This window comes from Callorhinus ursinus, unplaced genomic scaffold (genome assembly GCF_003265705.2).
Source record: "Callorhinus ursinus isolate GAN/ISIS: 27379988/994484 unplaced genomic scaffold, GSC_fseal_2.0 scaffold19, whole genome shotgun sequence".
NCBI lineage: Eukaryota > Metazoa > Chordata > Mammalia > Carnivora > Otariidae > Callorhinus > Callorhinus ursinus.
Window position 1 is genome coordinate 17,071,604 of NW_027397081.1, and position 17,677 is coordinate 17,089,280.

At 50.4% G+C, this 17,677-nt stretch overlaps 1 protein-coding gene across 4 annotated transcripts in view; it reads left to right on the plus strand.

The window, feature by feature from the left end:
* The window catches only part of GRIK4 (glutamate ionotropic receptor kainate type subunit 4), a 421,439-nt gene that overhangs the window by 328,476 nt on the left and 75,286 nt on the right, over positions 1 to 17,677 (plus strand). For all 4 annotated transcript variants that reach the window (XM_025893698.2, XM_073903861.1, XM_073903862.1 and 1 more), the window contains one exon: positions 13,507 to 13,614. In XM_025893698.2, coding sequence (XP_025749483.1) covers positions 13,507 to 13,614 — 108 coding nt within the window. The remainder of the gene's footprint in view (positions 1 to 13,506; positions 13,615 to 17,677) is intronic.

Consider the following 17,677-nt stretch of genomic DNA (forward strand, 5'->3'; position numbering starts at 1 on the left):
TCATTTGCATCTTCCTTTTAATTAAGGAGCCGGGAGAAGGGGAATTGGCATGAGGTTTGAAATAACCGACGTCTCCTAGAATGGCATAAATTCTTAGAGCTGGAGGAGACCCAGAGGGTCATTGGGTCTAGCTCTCCCTCCGGAGAATGCAGATGGGCGTGTGTCACTCCAGGGCTTGAGACCCCTCGGGGGCCCCATTTGCTCCCAGAGTGAAATGGCAGCTCCCCAGCAAGGCCATCACAGGCTGGGCCCTGCTTCCTCTGAGCCTCCTCTGGTGTCACGTGGCTCAGACACTCTGCCTCTACTGTGGGTTCGCTGACCCTCATCCTTGAGTACAGACGCAGCCCTCCCCTGCCGAGAGTGGGGCTCAGCACAGGCCTGGAGAAAGGGATGCACCAGCGAATGAGGGACTGGTGTGTGTGCAGAGCCAGGCACCGGGGCCTGGGCAGTGTGCAGGGAGCATGCTGGACGGGCCATTCCAGCCCCGAGGAGCTCATGTCCAGCAGGGCCGCGAGAGCCTTGGGGGCTTAGGAATTTGTCATGAGAGCTCTCTAAAGCTACTGTTCCTCAGTTTGTTCAAAGTGTTCCTCTGACAAGCCTCTCCGTTGGCAACTGGAATTTGAAGCTGTGAAATGGGAGGCCCCTCAAATCATCATACACGTCTTTCCCTTCTCCCAGAGCACCACCCTCTCTAGTGAATGAAAGGGCTCTTCCGTCCCTCCTCTGGGAGGGCATCTGGCTTTCCTGGCTACCCCCAGATGACACACAGCCAAGGGGCAGATGAGCTGGCTTTGGAAAGGTGTGACCTGAAGGACCCTCTCTCCTCCTGTCTCCCCAGCCCACATGCATCTGGTTCTTTCTCCCAAAGCACTGGCATTTCCTGCTTATCAGCTTTGATGGGAAATTCACCGACTGCAGAAGCTTATTCACACATCAGCCGGCAAACAAATTAGAGCTACTTAAATTTTCAAACGGGGGGCTGTTTTTGGGCAGAGGAACGGGGTTGCAAAGTGCTGCATTTTAAATATATTTATTATAATATGCCCCATCACGCATCCTGAGCCTAGCCTAGGGAAGTTTGCCAGTACAGAGTGACTCTTCTCCGCGCCTCTTCAGCCAGCTCATGCCTGGGAGAGCTAGAAGAGGCTGAGCCGCTAATTTGGTCTCATGAAGCAGCCCGCGTCATCAGCTCTGCTGAGAGGTGGGCACGCCACAGACCAGAGGTGTGGGCAGTTGAGGGCAGGCAGGCTGGGTGGTGGTGAGGAGCCCAGGGAGGTGAGGGGGAGCCATGTGCAGGGATCCTAGCGTTTTATTCCTCCGTGCTCCTCCTTCCGGGAAAATAGGGCTGATGGTCCTAATGATATCTGCTGTATGGACTTTATAAAATTATTGTGAAAACAAAACAAAAGGCTGTTTGTAGATGTGCTTGGAGGATTTTGCTGTACTGTGCAGAATTGAGTCTTGTCCTGGGGATGTCTGTGTATATATTTCTCTGTCTTTTTATGCAACATTCCTGGGGTCTTGCTCGTAGCCTGGTTCAGGGCAGAGAGAGGGACAAAGCAGGGCTTCTGGGAGGTGGGAGAGGGACGTGCAGCTGGGTTTTCCTTCCCCTCCCCTACTTCTCTGCTTCTCTATCCCTAACCTCTGCCCTCCGTCTCTCCTTAATGCGGCAGCATCACACGTACCACGTGGCAGTGGCTCTGGGTGGGGCGAACATAAGACCCAGAAGTCACGGGTCTCCCTTCCTGGGAGAATCTACAGAACATCTAGGGCCTACCTAACACGGCACTGCTCCGACAAGAGCTGCCGACACCCCCAAACTAGAAACTCCCCATCTGCCCGGAGTGCAGTGAGGCCCAGCCACACACCACCTTCTTGTGAGCCCGCCTCCCGGTAGGGGCAGCAATGGGCCGTTCTCAGCCCTTCCCTGTGAGCTCAGCACCCTACTGACTCTTGAAAGACAGGGAGCAACCATCCTCCTTCAGGCCCAGACCCTTCATTAGAACCATTAGTTCAATTGGCATCTGCCGCTCAGAGCTCAAAGTTGTGTGTTATTAGTACAACTGCTTTCCCAAGACACTTCTCCACCTGGCGAGTTTAACAAATGAAGCCAGGCGCTCTCCATGCCCCAACCGTGGCGTGTTTATTGGCAGTAATTCCCTTAGAAGATGAAAAATCTCAAGCATGCCTGAGCTCTCTGATAAATTCTCTCCTTGGCAGCTCATTTGAAATCCCTTCTACCTTCTGGGAGGTGGGAGAGGGACGTGCAGCTGGGTTTTCCTATTTACAGGCTCTGCCGTGCACTCGGCCCCTGCCAGTGTGAGCCAGACCAACTCTGGTCATCCCCCCGGAGAGGTTCGGAAGAGAGTCTGTGAGGTTGTTGACCACATCGGTGAAAAGGAGGGAGTGATGGAGGTAAAGGAAATTCTTCAACTCACGAAGTACCTCTGTCCAAAAGGAGAAGCAAAAACACAAGAAGGAAACACAGTCCGGGCACCCTCGCTGCCCCATGTTGGGAGATTGCCCTTCTGGAGCCCCGAGCTCGTGGGAGAGCCTGCGAAGTCCCCCAAGAGTGTCTCTGGAGGGCGGCATTTTTAGTCAGAGCAGTCTGCTGTGCGCTGAGCTGCCCTGGACAGTCTTTATCTGTCGCTAGAGCCCCTGAAAATAGCTGCTGTGGGTTTGTTCTCTTTGGCATCAGGAGCGGTGAGGGCCGGGCCAAACGCCACTTCATATCCCCCCGGAGGGCGGGGAGTCGGGATGGAGGTCTGGGCCCATCTTGGCAAGAGCCAAACGCTCGAGCACACACACAGTGCAGCTGACTCCTCATTATTGGTGGATTCTGCTTTTGCAAACCCGTCCACCCCCTAAAATCTACCTGTGTCCCGGAAACAGTACTCGTGGCACTTCTCCGGACTGTGAGAGGAGTGAAAAATGTGAGTCAGAGGACAGGCACGTTCCCAGCGTCTTCCTCTGCTTTCAGCCCTCGTACTGTAAACACGTGTCCTTTTTGTGGTCCGCTCACTGTCATGCATTTCGCACCGGTGTGTTTGTTCCTGGGGACTTTGCTGTTTAAGATGACCACCCCCCCCCCAGCTGAGTGCTGCAGTGCTGTCTAATGGACCTAAGCACCAGAAAGCCGTGATGTGCCTTACAGAAAAATGCAGGTGTTCCAGAAGTATCATTCAGGTGTGAATTACAGTCTGTTGTTCAATATGAGTGAATCGACAGTATGTATAACGTATGGTGTCAGGAAGCAGAAACACATAAAACGAGGTTGTGTGTTGACTGTTGAGGAAAATGTTGTAACAGAGCCTCCCAGGACCCTAACCCTGCATCTCCTCTAGGAGCGGTGGCTCGGCATCCCCTAATTCAGTATTTGGGGCAACTTTATTGAACATAATTGCTGCAAATAATGAGAATCTACTGTAGTGAGTTTCAGCCAGGAGAGAAGACCGGGAATGAGTGCCCTTAAGAGTTGTTGAACTTGTCCTACAGTAGCCTTTTCTCTCTGCATTCACTACCCCATACTCCTACCCTCTTGTTTTCTTATAATATCTGAGGGTCTCCTCTGTTCCTTGATGCCCTGGCCTTCCTCCTGGTTCCCCTAATATAGAAGTAGAATCTAGATCCTACAGTCCTGGGGCCAAAATGAATAATAAAGGTCCTCTAGACCATTGCTTTAATCAGATGTTTGGATTCTTGCAAATGTGTTCTCATGAAGTAGAGTCTGTGTTTGAATGCCTCCCATGTCGGGAAACTCACTACCTATAGGAAGTAGAAAGCTCTCATTGTTAGAAAGATTTGCTGTCTGTTGGGCAAAATTCCTTCTTTCTGAAGCCTTTTCCTTTTGTCCTTATTTCTGTTTCCTTGGTCCACACATCTATCCTTCCCATTGTCTGCGTTTCCTTTTTCCTTATATAGTATGACTTCAGTCTCACCTTCCTGGTCAGTATCCTTGGAATACACTCATTAATCACTTAAAGAGCAGTGTCTGGAACAACTTGCAGTATTTCAGGTGTGGTCTGAGTAGAAGAGTACTGTCTTCCCTCACATCAAACCAGCCATCCCTTTGTCAATGGTGTCCATAATGGAGAAGTGCTAACGCTGCCAATTTATTTTCATGTTAACCAAATGGAGTCTTGGCTCCAAGACAAGGTTCTACTGGAGGAATGCCAGGCATCAGCCACAGGGCATAGGGAGAGCTATTTCATGGCAGGAGGGAGAGGGTCCTTCCTCACCCCCTCCTTCTTGGTGGCCACCTTCATGGTGCTTCATCTGCAAGCCTGTGCAGCTGAGCTCCTGGTCACCTGTCCAGAGTCTCTGTGTTGTCCCTCTCGGACCTGTCTCTCCCTGGCTTTGCCCCCAAGGCGCTTTGAAAGACCATACCACATTATAAATACAGCCATCATTTTTAGGAATTCAGGTTAGAGCTGGATAGGACTGCACTATATCCTTCTTTTGTAGGTGAGATAACTGAAGACTAAAACAGAAGTGACTTGCCTAAAGGAATTTCATAATACAATTAGGCAGATGTTTATCGAGCACCTGTTATACCTTATAGGCCAGGCACTGTCCTGGGAGCTGGAGCTGCATAGGGGAATTTATGAAAGCAATCACTAACTGTTTACTAAACACTGATTCCCTGCTAGGCATTAGGGATATTAGGGAGCAAGACAGAGCCTCATCATTCATGGAGTGTACTGTGTAGTGGGGGGAGATGGGCCCAAAACAATAACTGAAATAATTATATGATTACAAGCGTGATGTGTGCTGCAAAGGAGAAGCATAGGACTCTCTGCGTGAGTCCCTGCAATGGGGACTTGACTGAGTCAGAGCAGGTGGCCATCCCCCAAGTAACGGGGAGCAGGACTCACCTGATCAAGGGCCTCCTAGAGCTAGTGGTCTGGTGTGAGACTCTGAGACCCGAGCTGGTTGGTGGCAAAGTCAGACTGGGAAGCTGGAATTCCTGAAGCTTTACTTTTTCCACTGTTCTCTTCCTCAAGCTTTATTTAAATATCCTGTTGTGGGGCACCTGGGCCGTGCAGTCAGTTAAGCATCTGACTCTTGGTTTTGGTTCAGGTCATGATCTCAGGGTCCTGGGATCAAATCCCGCATCGGGTGCTGTGCTCAGCGCGGAGTCTGCTTGAGATTCTCTCTCCCTCTCCCTCTGGCCCTCCCATTCATGCACTGTCTCTCTCTCTCTCTGTCTCTCAAATAAATAAATCCATAACTTCTTCCAGGTACGGAAGTCAGAATCAAAGACAGGGAAAAGCAAAAGCTGACTTCAGGGATGTGGACTCTCAGACAGGAACTTTGTAGCAAATACCAATGGGTGAGGAATAACAATTCAGATGTTTACTAAATGGTTATGATCCATAGCCTGGGAGAATTAGTATCTCAGGGACAGTGTAGTCCAGTACACCTGCCTGTGTTTAGATCTGAACTAACTTACCCTTCCCAAGTCTCAGTTTTCAAGTCTGTAAAATGGGGATGGTAGCAGTATCTCCCTAGTAGTGTGGTTGGGAAGATTAAATAAGATGACGAATGTAAAGCATTTAGTCTAGTATCTGGCCTGCGGTAAGTGTTCAAAAGTATTAGCTTGTATAATTTCCTTAGAGTCAGTCCTTGAGTTATATTGGATGAGGACTAGGAATTTATGGCGGCCAAAAATGTGTTTATTGAGCATCAGCTTTGTTCCAGGAGCTCTGCTAGGGGCTGATTATAGTGAACAGGCAAGGTGTCCACATCCCTTGCTCCAGGTACTTTCATACTTTGGGAGCATGACTTGCACGTGGGTTGCGACTCAGGAACACATGGACACCTGCCTGTACGTAACTGAAACCAGAGCTTATGAAGCATGGTGGCCCCTGCCATGGGCTGTGCTCTCTGATCTAGTCTGGATTTAGATTTAATTTTTAAGGTGCAGTTCTTAACCCACCAAAGTGATTTCAGAACCCACTAATGCAAAGCAGCCACACTCAAACAAAACACTGCCTTAGACTAACTGAGTCGTGGCTTAATAAGCACAGGTAGACATTCCTTTGATGCAAAGTCTTCCCAGTTTTCTCTGGGCGTGTGTCTGATCTCTTGCCTTTGGTATTTGCCGTTGTTGTCATTTGATCCTGAATTTTCACAGCATTCTATATGTAAGCATATATTTTGTGTTAAAAGAATATTTTGGCTAAGAGAACAAGGTCTTTGGCCAACATCCGCAATGCCCTTTGTTCCCTAAATCACCCCCTCAGACAGTCAACTGGGTCCTTACTTGTGACCCAGTTTCCCATGTAAACTAAACTTTAAGATTGGAGATATCGGATTTAAATTCAATAAATGCTTAATTCCATCATGCCAGGCGTGTTTACGGTAGGGGTTTACATTACAAGCCTTTGAACTGAACTTCAATCAAGCCAGGTACAGCCCTGCACTGTTAGACTCTGAAACTGTAACTCAATCTTCATTAATTCCGGGGATCTCTAGCCATAGTGTCTCATTCCTGACTGTCATTTGTCCTGCCTGTAGGTCAAAATCAGTTCTGTGCACTCAAGGAGATGTTCATGTATTACTGTATGCATCCTTCCTCGTGAGAATTTCAACTTCAGACCCTGAACCCGAGGTCAAAAAAAATGAGTCCTTGATTATGGTTTATCCAACTTTGGATGGTCCCAGAGAACAAGGATCTGGAATAAAAAAAAGAGCTTGCGTTTGGATAGGTCTTTAAACTTTTGTCACATCTGGGATTACCTCAGATCATCCCAGCAAGTGGAGAAGGGAAGGAAGACTTGCCCTTACCTTGTAGGTAGCAAAATTGACTTCCCAAGCCACATGGCAAGGGCATGATGAACTTGAAGTCAAATCTCCTGACTTCTGGTCAGCCGCATTGCCACCAGACAGACAGTAGTACTGTTATCTTCCATTCCCATGGCTTCTTTTGGCTCATCAAAAGCCATCATAACATCCTCTCAGTTGATTGTCCACAGCAGTGCTGTGCTATGGGCAAGTGGGTTCATTTATTTCCATTTTACAGATGAGAAAGATTTAAGGAGGTTACATGACTTGCCCAAGATCACACAGCTTATGCATGGCAGAGTAGGAAAGAAAATGTGGGTCTTCCGGTGCATCCCCCAACCCTGCATCCCCTTGTGTCAAGCAACCTCCCTGCACCTTGGCCTCGATTTTGTGGCGTCTTGTAGGAGACTCTCTTCAGGGCTGTGTTGTTCAAAGAATAAGTTTATAGTGATCAGAGAGGTATGTGGAAAGGCCCATGTCCTAAGATCAAAATAGCCTACACCTGCCCCAACCTGACCAGACAGTATAGTAGTAAATAGAACATGGCTTCAGATCCCAGTTTAACCTTCTATTAGCTGGAATCCACAGCAAGTTGTCTGACATGTCTGAGTCTCCATTTCTTTTATTCTTTCATTAAGTCGTTCAGTCATTCAATAGTAACTTGTATCAAGTACCTATATTAAGCATTATTACTGTTGTCTGAAGTCTCTACATCTCTCAGGTGGGAAAAATAACAGGGTTGTTATGCAGAATCAGGGAAATTTTTGTAAGCAAACCAGTGGCTGAGTTCCCAGCATGCAAAGGTGATCAGTAAGTGTTTGCAGACTCTGGCTCTGGAGCCGAAGGGCTTGCCTGGCCTGGGAGTGATGTCAGCTTCTCTAGAAGCTAGATCCCGGTCGCACTGAGTGCAAAGAACAATCATCCAAATGTACATAAAATATTAAATGTTACAGAGTGCATACCCACAGATACAGGCAAGGATGTGAGGAAATCCCTCAGGGCTTTAAAAATGAATCCCTTTTTACCTACTTGGGAGAGAACAAACGGGCAAAATGACAGCCCTGAGTGATTCCAGGCGGGTTTGAGAGGGCTGTGGGGGAGGGGCCCACATCGCTTCTCTGGGCAGGACCGACCTCCTCAGGTGACAGCAGAGGGCTCTCCCTTGGTGGCATAGCAAGAAAGATAGGCAGTGAGCAATGGTCTCGTTGCTGAGTATATAGTTAGAGCCTGAGACAAATGCTCGGAAAGGGAAGAGAAGATGGTTTGGGGAGAAGTTTGACTTTGGGAGAGAAAGGAAAGGACTCCTGGAAGGACTGACTTTTGACCTGCAGCCTGAAGGATTCACAGGTGTGGCCTAGATCAGGGTTTGGAAAACTTCTCTGAAGGTCCAGATGGTAAATAGTTAGACTTTGCAACTCTACCCTCGTAGATGAACGTAGTCACCGATAATACGTAAGTGAACCGGTGTAGCTGTGTGCTAATAAAACTTTATTTCCTAAAACAGGCAACGAGCCAGGTTTTGCCTGGGGTCCGCCGTTTGACAACCCCTGAATGGCTGAATGAGGCCTGGGGGTCAGGGTGGGTATGCAGCAAGGAACATTCCAGAGGGGGAATGTCATGCACACAGACCCTGGCAAGAAGGGGCTTGTTGCACTTGAACATGTCGGTGTGACTGCCACACAGATAAAGCTGGAGGTGATAGTGTGGGATGAGCATGGGCAGTGGGCAGAGGCCCGCCTTGCAGGGCCTGAGAGGCTGTGGGAAGGATCTCTGTCCTTAGACCAACATGGGAAGGATTGCAGGGTTTTAAGCCGGGGGCTAGTGGGGTCATATTGGAGATCGTGTCGAGATGACTGCCCGCTGCTGGGTGGAAAACAGAACAAAGGGCCAGAGTGTCACTTTGTCCAGGGGGAGCTCAGTGGAAACTAGGACGAGAGTGGAGGCCGGGGAAGGGGGAGACGCGGGGAAGTTTGCTGACTTGCTCAGGGCCCCTGGGCCTCGTGGCCACAGGATAGATGCTGACGTGGGCCTCTCCACCCCACGTGAGACTCTCCCAGCTCTTTCGGGAAGCAGCAGGGGGACCCCTGGGGTCGTGGCCCTGGACAAGCATTTCCCAAGGCGGGTTACTGAGGGAGTGACCAGCTTGCTTACACTGACCCAGGGTCACACCCAGATTAAATGCAGGTCTCGGGCACTCCTTCAGTTGTTCAGCAGCGGCCTTTGCAAAGGACTATGGGTAGTCTGTATTGATGCCCCGGAATCCATCCACTGGAGCCCCGACATCCCATCCGGCCTCATCTGTGTTCTCCTTAACGGCAATTCTTTGGACCTTGGTCCCTTGGTTCCTCGCCCAGGGGTTAGACTCAGCTATCCTGACAGCAGTCCCGAGTGACAGCTCACAAGGAGGAGAGATGCTCTGAGAAGTGGACAGATTAACTTATCAAAGCGCAGAAATGAAGGCAAGTGGCCATCCACATTGCGGGAACGGATAGCAACATTATATCAGAGCACTGCCTTCATAACGATGACACTGAATTAAGGTCAAGACTCTTACTCTATTTAAGAGGACCGTGGAACGTGTAATTCTCTTTGAAAGAATTTTTGGGAGCAATGCTTTCAGATAAATAAAATCTCCAAAATTTTAGTGCTTAAGGAGCAAGATTATTATTAATTCATGTTAACACAAATTAACATAAATCCTGCATCCTTTAGGAATGTTGGATGAAGGATACCTTCTGCGTACACGCAGACACATCCCGTTATCATTTATTTACAGACATGTCCATATTTGACGAAACACTCCGATCACAAGAAGTTTCTCCCAGGAGCATCAGAATCAGTTGTGAGAAGAAGTACACATTCATTTTAAATATTATGATCTCTGTGAAGCGGCACATTTGGCCTTGTCTTGAGTCCTGCTGTTTTTCCACTTACCAGCTCTGTGACTTGGGTTGGTAAAGCCCACAGTGGGGGCACGGGAGAGATCCCACCTTCTGTCTCAGAACATGGCATTAAAAAGTAAATTAATGAATGCTTGCATAGTGCTCATACACGTACCATCTCCTTTAGTCTCGTTAAGTAGTCTGTGAGGTGATAATCACTATTGTCACCCTCATTTTGTAGATGGAGGAAACTGAGGCTCAGGGGGTTTGAGTAACTTCCCCAAGGTCACACAGCTCATCAACAGAGAAGCCACGTTAAACTCAGGTCCTCCCACTCTGGGGCCACTGCATTCATGGTGCAGATGGTGCAGAGCTCAAGGGCAAGGACAGGATGGAATCCAGCACGGCCAGCCGTGCACCTGCGCAGCCACATCGGCCCAGGCGGAGGGTGCCTTTTTCTTACCTGCATTAAGGGGTTGTCGAGGCTATCACGGTGTCGTCCAAATCCATGGACATGGTACAAGGGCAGAGCAAGCGGGAGAGACAGAAAGTATAGAAAGAGGGCCATGGGAAGCCATCATTTGAATGTGATCAGGCCGGCGCATGAGGGCATGTGGAAAACGCTGACAAAACAGCTGTTCCTGCGGGAAGTTTGGGGGGCAGGCGTCAGCAGGGTGGAGCAAGGGAATCTGGCTGGAGGCAGAGCAACAGATTGTCAGCGACGAGAGCTGTGTCTCCTGCCCACCCCTGGCATGTGTGTGGGGTGGAAGGTGCCCAGTGGGTGGGGCAATTGGCCCGTATCCCAGGGCGCCCGGCTCTGTCTCTCACTTTCCCTCCCACTGCCTTTCTGCAATTAGATTGCGCTGGGTGATAGCTGCCAAGCCACTTTGCTGCATCTGATGAGTTTATTAATTTCTTGGGGGCTAATGGGAGGGTGGATGGGAGATTCATTTCCTGACTAGAGTTTAGGGGCTAATTTGTCTCTTTGCTGTGTCCCCAGAGGTTGGCGGGGGCGGGGGTGACACATTGCTCAGACTGTCAGATCTGGCTCCGGGTAAATCATTTCTATCCCTGGCTTTTGTGGGAACCTATCTGATGGCTTGGGTAAGATCAGGGAGTCTGGGGCTGGGGCAGGTGGGTAGTGAAGATCGGGTCCCCTGAGAAGAGCAGAGGTGGGAAAGTGGGGGTGGGCGGAGCTGAGGTCTTGCTGGCCCTTCTGGTGTGAAATACACATTGAGGTGACAGATAGGACTCTAAGAAGTTCAGTCCTTGTCTCACACGTCCGAATGCTGACATCCAGCCCAATTGTTCTTTATGTCCGTCTATCTAAATCTGGCCCTTCCCACCCTGAGACCACTGGGAGCCAATTCTAGCCATTTTGAAGACAGGGAAATGAGCCTCCAAGAGAAGAGTCATCTCACTTGACATCAGAAATGGAGCGTAAAAACCCAAGACAGAAAGGCTGTCCTGGGTTCTTGCTTTCTCTGGTTCTCCAGGCCTGCTTTCATGGAGCCCATGTTGACACTCCCGCCCAAGAGACAGCAGCAGAGACAGGAAAGTCTCATTTTAGGAGTCAGACAACTCCAGGTTCAAGCCTGTGCACCACTACTAGATAGGTGACCTTAGGCAAGCCACTAAATCTCTCTGAGCCTTGGTTTCCTCATAAATCAAAATGTCAGCACTCTCCACAAAGCTGGGGAGAGAGTTCATTGAGATGATAGAACACATCTAGCCCAGCAGGTGTCTCATCACTGTTGCCCCCTTCCACTCTGTGCTTGAAAATCATCCTTCCCACCCAATAGCCCCTGCAGAGAGAGGCAGGTAGGGGGGGCTCCAGCAACAAGCTGATGTGGCTGGCCCCTTCCAGAAGGAGCAGGTGCTCCAGAGAGCTAGAGGGGGCTCACTTGCCTTCTGCCCACACTCCACCAGCAGCATAATCTGCTGATATGAAATGCTGGCTTCCTCTGCTTCCAAGTACCAGCCCCCAAGCAAGATGCTGGGGTGTGAGCATAAACCGGCCAGCCCCACACAGGCTAGTGGGCAAGACAGGCAAACTAAAAGGTCCAGTAGGACACTGGAAGAGCCGGACATGATGGCCATGAAGACTTCCTTGGGAAGATGCATCTGGGGCTGAAGCTCTGGCCTCTCAGCTGATGGGTGAGGCAACCCTAGGACAAGGCGGAGGGACTCTTATCTCAGCATCAGTTTGTTTATCTGTCAAATGGGGCCTCCCATGTGGATATGTGTGAGACTCTGCTTGTAAACTAGAAATGAATGAGTATATGTCCAGGACCCTTCTGCCCTTGCAGAGGTGGAGAAAGCTGCCTACCCCTCTCCAAGTGGCATCCTCACAGGGGCTTGGAGGGGAGTTTGGGGTCATCTCCCCTTTGGCAGATGAAAGGCTCACCTATGAGATCATCACAGCTTGGCTCTCCCCCCTTCAAGCTGCAGACCATGATGACAGAGAGAGGGTTACTGCTCCCCAACACCCACCACCCTCTGGCTCTACTGGGTGGGGGCAGGGGCCAAGGGTGAGATATGTCTTCATTGTTGTTCGGTTTTTCACAAGAAGAACCCGGAGCGCAGCTCTGGTGAATCCATGGAACTTGGGAGGGTTTTCCAGGGAAGCTGCTGCTGGTGTCTGGAGGTGCCTGGCAGAGGTGGATGTGTGCATTTCATTGGGTTTCCAACCAGCTGTCGGCCATGTCTCCTGGCTGCCCACCTCCAACACTCAGCAACAGAAACAATTTGCCAGGGGCTTTGGCTAGTAGAAATATATTGGTATCACACACACACACACACACACACACACACACACACACACACACACACACACGTGTGCGTATTTATAAAAGGGGTTCCACTGAGAAAACAAACCATCTAAAAACCCAATGAGGTTGAGTTTAAGTATAGGCGACTTTCTAGAATGGAGAACTGAGTCAATTGTGCATTTTTCCCCCCTTGAAGACAATGGGGAAGAGGAAGGAAAATAGTGTCAAATACTTTCTCACAAGGACCCAATGACATTTCTGTGATTATTCACATTTTATAGATGAGGAGACATGCTCAGAGAGGGTCAGTCAATTTTTGGAGGTTATGCATTTGAGACCCATGCTCCTGGGCCAGGCTGAATAATCTAGCATCAAACTGGTGCATCCAGGATCTCGGTTGGCTCTGAGGGCAAACATTACCACCCCCACTGATAGATGGGGAAACCGTGATTCAGAGAGATTTAAGTAACTTGCCTAGGTTCTCACAGCTAGTGAGTGAATCAGCCAGGATGAGAACCCGGGTCTTCCCACTTCCGGTTCATTCACCTATTGAACCACTAAGCAACATTCACTGAAGGGCCAAGTATATGCCGGTTCTCTCCACTATACCGTTCTGATTCTTATTTAGGTAATCAGAATTGCTGATGGTAGGCTGAAACAAAAGAGCTTTGTGGCTCCTTCCTGACTCAAGATAATGTGATTCCCCATGTTTCTTTCCCTTCCGTGTGAGTGAACATCTCTGAAATGCATTCCGTTCTTGATTTTTTCTGCTTTCCTCTTTCACCTCTCCTGGGTCACTACCCCTGTCTCTCCTTCCTTTCTCAGTCCCCCCCATCTTCTCTGACCCCCTCAACCCCATGAAACAGTAACCTGCCTTCGTCCAGCCCCTCTCCATACTCCATATCCCAGCCTCCTTCTACGGCTTCTGTGTGGCCCCAGCCAGAGGCAGGGGACTGGCCTTTTGGCTCCTTCCAACCCTGGAGGCCCGAACATGACCTCAGCAACCCTGCTCCCCAGCCGCCTCCTAACCCCATCTCTTCCCAGACCTCTCTCCTGTGTCTCCTCAGATCGGCCAGTGGCACGTGGCGGACGGGCTCAGCATGGACAGCCGCCTCCACGCCTCCAACCTCTCCGACAGTCTCTTCAACACCACCCTGGTTGTCACCACCATCCTGGTAAGCGGGGTGGTCCCGGGCCTCCCAGCTGCAGCTCCCCAGGGTGCCTCCTCCAGCTCCAGGCGCACCCAGGTTTCCCAGGGAACGCAAGATGGGAGCTCTAATCACAGCACCGAGGCCAATTTATGACAGTGTAATTAAACGCAAGTTGCTGTTTCATATGGAAATGATATTTGATGAGTTCCAGAGCAGCTGGGGAAGAGGGATGGAGTAGAGAGACACCACAGTTTGTGGATGCCTCTTCCAGGGGCACCCGGTCAGCCAAAGTGGCTGTGCCTGGCCCAGGGAAGGGGACCTTCTGACTCGGGGGGTGGGGGGTGGGGGAGAAGCCCAGCAGGGGGCTAGATCCAGTCCACCATGGTGGCCCCTACTCTTTCACGACAGCCTATCTCGCTTGGCGCCTATTGTTATAAAACGCACCCCTGCAGTAGACACCCATATAACACGCGTGCCCCCCCCAGCAGATACCCGAATCTCAGTAGGTTTTTATTGCCTGTTTCTTCATTCCCAGATGGTCAAAAGAAAGTTCTCAATCCATAGAGCAAGGGACCATCTGCCTTTTTTATTTGATTCAATTCTTGTCAACAGTTACCAAACCTTTCTCCCCATGGGTCAGGCACTGTGCTTATTCCCGGACACACAAAGATGAGTAAGACTTGGTCTCTAGCCTCAAAGAGGTTATAATTTAGTAGTTGGCACAGGTCAAGTGCATTCATGGCCAAGGTCATCGTCTTCCTCCCCTGTGAAGACCTCAGGTTTTAGAAGATTTGTCAATTACCCCAACTACATATATTAAGCAATAATTAGTTTGTTCCTCTCCCCTCGCCCTCCCCTTTTAACGAATCACAAGCATATTTCCTGGCCTGGCACAGTGTCTTATCAGCAGGAGATAACCACTGTTGCCACGTTGATATAATTCCAGCCCAAAGCAGAGACTTGATGTACTAGTTAGTCTCCTCAGCCTTATCATTGCAAATTGCGCAAGGTCTGCCAACGCGTCTGTTTCTTTAGCCTTTTTGAGATAATGAAAGAGCTCGGGGACCTCCATCCCTACCTTCATGAACTCCTGGGGCACAGGAACATTAGACTGGAATTCTTGATCTACTGTGGGCAGAGTGCAGGAAGAGCCAGGAAAGAGGGGAACAGCTAGCACTCTGGGGGTTGCAGGAGGGAGAGGTCCCATCCCATCAGGAAGGTCAGCAAAACCCCAGAAAAGAAGGGACACTGGAGACGGGCTCCAGAAGACAGGGAGAGATGGGGAGGGAGAGATGAATGACGGACAGCATTATGGGATGTTTAGGAAGTGCCAAAAAAGGCAGCTTCTCGAGGAACTAGGCCTTGGTGGAGGGAGAGGAGGAGGCCAGAAGAGTGGGCTGGGCCCATAATGCTTCAGGACTTGGATGCCACGCTGTTGAGTTTTCCCTTCGTGGTAGGAAATGGAGTCACTGAATATTTTCATGCATTTATTCAGTGAATATTTGGGGGGCACTACTGTATGCTGGGCATTGTTGTAGGTGCCCAGGAATGGACAGAGCTGGAGGAGGGGGGTCAGGGTGCTGAGAGCGCAGGCGTCCGTGTGGACCCCACTGAGCCAGGGAAATCCCAAGTAGAAACCTGACTGGGGGAGGAGGGAGCCAAGCGGCGGTCTGGGAGGGAATATTCTGGGCAGAGGGAATGCTCAGAGCAAAGGATGGAGAGAGCAGTCCCAGCTCCCAGGGTTTTGGTCACTCTCCCTCTCAGCTCCAGCCTTAGCCTGTCTGAACCAACGTGGAAATGCCAGAAAGATTGGAGGCTGGTGGTGTCGCCACCACCCCTCCCGAGGTCTGGTAGAGCCTGGCTGAGCTGGGTGATGGCGTTGTGATTCAGAGCTGCCATCCTGGCCGAGCAGGACGGCGGGGACCTCCCTCCTGCTGGCTTCTCTACCTCTGCTGTCCCCTGCTGTCTGTCCTTAAAGCCCATGACCTACCTGAGGCCCATTTCCCTCTTTCACCTGGGCGTGACCTCCTTAGAGGCTCCCTTCCCAATTGCTCAAACTACCCCCCATAATCCCTTCCCCTTTGTCAGCATGATCTTTCTAAGGAGGACGCGCCACCCCTGCATTTAGAACAGAGACCCCTCATGATCAGGCCCAGCCTGCCGTACCTGCTTCTGCTCCGTGTGGCTTGGGGTCTGGCAGTCCAGGACTGCCCGGCATTTCCTCACTGTATCATGCCATTCCCTGCCTCTGCCTATGATCTTTCCTCAGCCCAGAACACCCTTCCCCCTAATTCCCATTTCCAGCTGGAATGCCTGTGCACCCTTCCAAGCTCTGTTGAGATGTCACTTCTTCCATGAAGTCTTCCCTAACCTGACTCTTGCCCTCTCCCCGTGTCTAGCATTTTGCACACACCTCTCCTGTGGCATTTCTCCTGTTAGAGGTGTTTGCTTCCACCCTACTCCCCTTCTAGAATGAGAGTGCCTCAAAGATTGGGGTTCCTGACACAAAGTAGGAGCTCAGTGATTAGAATTTGAATAAAGGAGTTTCTTCCGACAGGGTAGGGGGATGTCCCTTAAAAGCCAAGCAGGGTTTGAGAGGGATGTGTGGTCAGCGCTGGGTTATATTTCTTTCCCCTCTCAGGGGCTGGACTCGGACAGTGCTCAGAACTTTGGCATGGACCTGGGACACTGAGACCACAGGGTTGTGTTTCTAGACCGGGAAAGGCAACCTGACTCTGTGTGTATGAGCGCATGTGCACGTGTGTGTGTGTGTGTGTGTGTGTGTGTGTGTGTTCACATATGCATATGCGTGTTCATGAAGGGTGGCAGCAGGGCCCCTCTGTGTCAGGTGACATTTAAGAACACGGTAAGCACAATTCAGACCCAGATCTTGTCTTGTGCGTGTGTGTTTGAGATGGCTGCTATAAGTCAATAACTCTCACCAGGAATGATTATCTTAATTTAGCCCCCGGGGACCATTTGTGGGTTATCCTTGGCAAACCCTAATCCGGAATGACTTATCCCTTAAAACTCAGCACACATCCCTGTTGTCTCCTGTTGTTGTGGGGGTACACTTGGGACACGTGAATGATGTGTTTGCACAGAATTAGCAGTAGCTCTCACTCCCTGGACACTTAGCCTGCGTCAGACCCCGAGTTAAAACATTTTGCCTGCTTTACCCCCTCCATTCTCCCAATGCTTTTGCCGGGACAGGGACTTCTGCTCCAGGCCAGCACGCGGTCCCCACATACTCCAAAGTGCTGGTGAGCCCCAACCTTTCTGACTTTTTGACTTTCCCACCCATCTCCTCCCTCCAAGATTGGCCTTTCGTATGTTTACTTTGAACATGTCAGTGAATTTACAACATGTTAACTTGAGAGTAGAGAGTATCTGGGGAGAAGAATTTCATGAAACTCGTTGGGTTAATTAAAGGTAGGTTGGGATGTTGCCAGTCCAGGGGTGGGATCCCCAGCCAAGGCCTGTCCCTAAGGCCATTTGAGCGCCGCTCCCTCAGTCCACGAGTGCCTAAAGCTGGAGCCAGATGGGGGTCTTAAAGAAGGTCCATCCAGGCCCCACTTACGCTCTCCCGGGGAGCACATTCTAGAGAGTAACTGGACCCTGTGCATCGCTGGCTGTGAGTGCAGCGGAAGTTCTGAGAAGTGAGTTGGCACCAGGGGAGGTGATGGGGTCCCAAGGACAGAGGTGAGTTAGGTTAAGCAGAAAAAGAGGAGGGAGAGTGCTTGGGGCAGAGAGAAACCCTTGAGCCGAGCCTAGCATGTATGGAAGGCAGAGTCCAGCCCATCTCACTGACACGGCAGTGGACTTGGTCATGAAGCAGAACCACGTCACCTTCGACTCAGAGCTCCCTCTCCCTGACACACAACCTTCTGCCTTCTTCTCTCCCATTTCACACCCACAAAATCGCTTTCCCATACCATCCCCTCATGACCTCCGGTCTGTCTGACTCTCCATCTTCTCCAGCCCAGCATGAGCTCAGCAAACCAGCATTTCAGCACTTCCGTCTCTTAGCTTCTAGCACATTCTCCACCGTGATGCTCAGCCGTCTCTTAGCTTCTAGCACGTTCTC